General features: G+C 43.3%; 1 protein-coding gene across 1 annotated transcript; it reads left to right on the plus strand.

The window, feature by feature from the left end:
• The first annotated feature begins 449 nt into the window (after positions 1–449).
• On the plus strand, positions 450–3,044 carry LOC147457399 (pentatricopeptide repeat-containing protein At4g18520, chloroplastic-like). Its single transcript, XM_086512278.1, has one exon. The coding sequence runs from the start codon at positions 681–683 to the stop codon at positions 2,880–2,882; it is 2,202 nt and encodes a 733-aa protein (XP_086368404.1). The 5' UTR covers positions 450–680; the 3' UTR covers positions 2,883–3,044.
• Positions 3,045–3,772: the final 728 nt, after the last annotated feature.

A 3,772-nucleotide genomic window follows, 5' to 3' on the forward strand; every position in this document is an offset into this window, starting at 1 on the left:
AGTTCAATAGCTCTCTTGAGATTGCTCTTGCATCCCCCTACACCGTGTATAAGTGACACGGGATCACGAAGGAGGGATCAATGACAGCTATTGATTGATAGCGCATGGGTAATTTAGACCGTGGGATCTCCGCACCAAGGGGGGACTAGGTTTTTGTGGGCTCGCATTCCCTGAGCAATCTAGCTGGGTTGAATATGGTGTTTCTCTGTGGAGTGGCAAGTAGGGGGTTCAATGGGTGTCGGCGACAGATGGAACCCTAATTTTTTAATTCAATGAAACCATCAACGGAAAATTAAACCTCCGTTGTTGATCCCTTCACTATTGAGCGCGCCATTTATGATCTAGCCCCCCCCCCCCCCGAAACCCCCTCCAAAAAAAAGAAGCAGCAAAAAACAAAAACAAAACAAAAAACACACGCGCACACACTCACTCACGGGGGTCAAACCTTGTGGACGTTGCGTAATCAGAGCTACGGCATCCGTTCTGCTGTTATGCCGCTCGGCCTGAACAGTCGCTCTTTGAATTGAAGGTGGATAGGGGCAACCATGCCTAGCAAGAGCAAGAAGAAGAAGAAGAAGAATAAAAAGAAGAAGAAGAAGAAGAAGAGGATATTGCTGCAATAAGAAGCACCTACTGGCATCCTCCTGGATGATGCTGAGACCAAGGGGGATTCTGTGCGGATGGTACCTCAGCATTCTATTGAGGACTTTGCTCGGATCTTGCGAGTATGTAAAAAGACAGGAGATTTATTGCATATTAAACGGCTGCACACCTATATGCATAAGAATGGCCTTGAAACCCATTCTTCACTGGGGAATCACCTTGTTCCAATCCTTGTGGAAGCAGGAAACCTTCATGATGCCCATCAGATTTTTGACATTCTGCTGCAGCGGAACGAGCGCTCTTGGACATCCCTCATCACCGGTTATGTCAAAAGCAGCAGACCCCAGCATGCTCTTGCAGTATATGAAGACGTGCAAAAGGATGGACTTGTGCGTCCAAGTGGACATACATTTGTTGCATTGCTGAAGGCATGCACAAAGCTCAAAAGCTTAGAAAAAGGCCTGGAAATTCATTCTGAAATTGATGAATTAGGGTTGAGCCAGAAAGATGTTTTTGTCGGCAGTGCCTTGCTTGACATGTACTCAAAATGTGGTTCACTTCTGAAGGCTCAGGAAGTGTTTGACAAACTTCCCACCCGAAATGTTGTTTGCTGGAATGCCTTGATCTCAGCATATGTTGAAGGTGGACGTGGCAAAGAAACACTCTCTCTCTTTGAAAAAATGCAGCTTGATGGTTGTCTTCCTGACGCTGTCACATTTATTTGCAGCCTGAAAGCGTGCAGTAGTGCTAGAGCTGTCCGTGAGGGAATGGAACTACACTCTGAATTGGAAAGGCAGGGTTTGTTGGGTACTGATTTGAATGTTGGCAACGCTTTGATTGACATGTACGCAAAGTGCGGTTTGCCTCTTATGGCAAATGAGGTGTTCGACAAGTTGCCTGCGCGTGATGTAGTCTCCTGGACGGCACTCATTGCAGGGTATGCTGAGCATGGGCATGCTGAAAAAGCAGTTCAATATTTTGATCTGATGAAAAAGAATGGTATTCGCCCTAATGCCATAAGTTACATTTGCAGCTTGAAAGCTTGCGGTAGCATATGTGCATTGAGCAAAGGAGAAGAGTTACATGCTGACATTGAAAAGGATAATTCTTTGAAATGGAACCCTGTTGTTGGTAACTCTTTGGTAGATATGTATGCCAAGTGTGGAGTACTAACGAAAGCGAAACAAGTGTTTGACAAGCTCACAGTTAAAGATGTTATTTCATGGACTTCATTAATAACAGGATACGCTGAGCATGGGCATGGTGAGGATGTGGTAGGCTGTTTTGAGCAGTTGGAACTTGCTGGTGTCCCCACAGATGCTACCTTGCTTGTTAGCATGCTGAAAGCCTGCATTAGCATAAGAGCTGTTGACAAAGGCCATTCTATACATGCTGAAATTGAACGGCAGGGCTTGCTGAAAGGAAATTCTGCTCTTGGCAACACCTTAGTGGATATGTATGCCAAGTTCGGACTCATTGTGAAGTCGCAGCAGGTTTTCGACAGCCTTCCTGTTCGAAATTTAGTTTCTTGGAATGCATTAATGGCTGGGTATGCAGAACTGGGATTAGTGGAGCAATCAGTCGAGTGCCTTGAAAAACTGAAAGTTGAAGGAGTTTTTCCGGATGCTGTTTCATATGTGTGCACTTTGAAAGCCTGTGGCATTATGGGTGCGACAGATAAAGGTGCAGAATTACATGCCGAGATCGAAAGGCGGGGGTTGTTGCAACAAGACAAATTAGTCGGCAGTACTTTAGTTGACATGTACGCACGATGTGGTTTGTCTACGAAAGCACAAGAAGTGCTTTGTAAGCTTCCCTCTAGGGATGTGGTCTCTTGGACAGCACTTATGGAAGGTTACGCGCAGCTTGGTGAAAGCCAAAATGTTTTTGGCGCTTTTGATAGGATGTTAGCAGAGCACATTATACCTGACCCAATCACCTTTGTTGTTATTCTTAGTGTTTGTAGCCAGAAAGGTTTGTTTGCAAAAACCCAGACGTACTTTGAGATGATGAACAGATCTTTTGGCATTGTTCCCATTATTCAGCACCAAAATTGTGTGCTTGATCTCTTCATGCGTTCAGGACATGCAGGTCAGGTGGTGGGAATGATTGGGAGATTGCCTTTTCTTCCTGATTTGGTTGCATGGCGCACTGTTTTGGGTGCCTGTGGGAAGTGGGGAACCTTGGAATATGCAAAACGTGTGTTTGAGCATGCTGCCCCTTTGGACAAAAGGAATTTTGCTGATTGTTTTACGTCTCCCATGCAGGCTCTTTCATGAACTGCAGCAAACAAGGTTGAGGTGAAGAAGGGAACAGAGTAGGGTTTTAACTCGAAAGAAATGAAACTTACATTCCTTTGTAATAAGCACACTCTTAACTGGCTCAAGCCACATACTGTAGACAAATATTTATTGTTTGTATAGGACATTCAATGGGTAAAATTTGGTAGTGCATTTAAGTTTTATTGCTGTTGGCATAGTTCCTGGCTTTCTTCTTGGCCTACATAAGGCCTTGGTGACACATTGAACTCTAAAGAGCAATTGTAGACCATTGGGTAAAGCTTGTCCATTAAGGTCACATGGCAAGGTAACGATAGCAATTTTTTTTTCACCCTATTTCTTGTAAGAGGGGCATTAACTAAGTTTATGTAGGCCACTTGTGACAATAGTTGGCATTTGTTGTCCTATTTTTATAAAGAGGGGCGCGCACACACTTTATCATCCTCTTATGTAGGCCATTATGGCTTTTCACCCCAGCAAGAAGTTTAGGATGTGAAATACATATTGGATCTAGATTACTTTTATGAACACTACAGTAGCTTAGAACATGTCATTTGATATAGTGATTTTATCCTTCATCGATTAAAACATTAATTACTCTGTACTATATTTAATGCATATTTGTATCTTTGCACACCACAGTGCTGTAGCTGAGTTGACCAGCCTATAACTTGAATAGAGAACCATAAGTGAATTATATGGTGTGCTTCGCTTGTAGCTAAGTGATTGCATAGATAGCAAGATTGGGAATCTATGGTACAAGCGTAGGATGAGTAAATAGGCCATTGACTGCAGTGCTTATTTTTTGGCTTTCTAAAAGAAGCCTTAGAGGAGAGTTGAGTTAGGCATACTTTCAATGTTTTAAGTGATGATTGAGACTTACCTTAAAT

This window comes from Adiantum capillus-veneris, chromosome 5 (assembly GCF_014529385.1).
Source record: "Adiantum capillus-veneris isolate H3 chromosome 5, ASM1452938v2, whole genome shotgun sequence".
NCBI classification, from domain to species: Eukaryota; Viridiplantae; Streptophyta; class Polypodiopsida; order Polypodiales; family Pteridaceae; genus Adiantum; species Adiantum capillus-veneris.

Excerpts from the sequence above, each read along its gene's own strand:
- LOC147457399 (XM_086512278.1), top strand. The coding sequence starts at position 681 with ATGGTACCTCAGCATTCTATTGAGGACTTTGCTCGGATCTTGCGAGTA.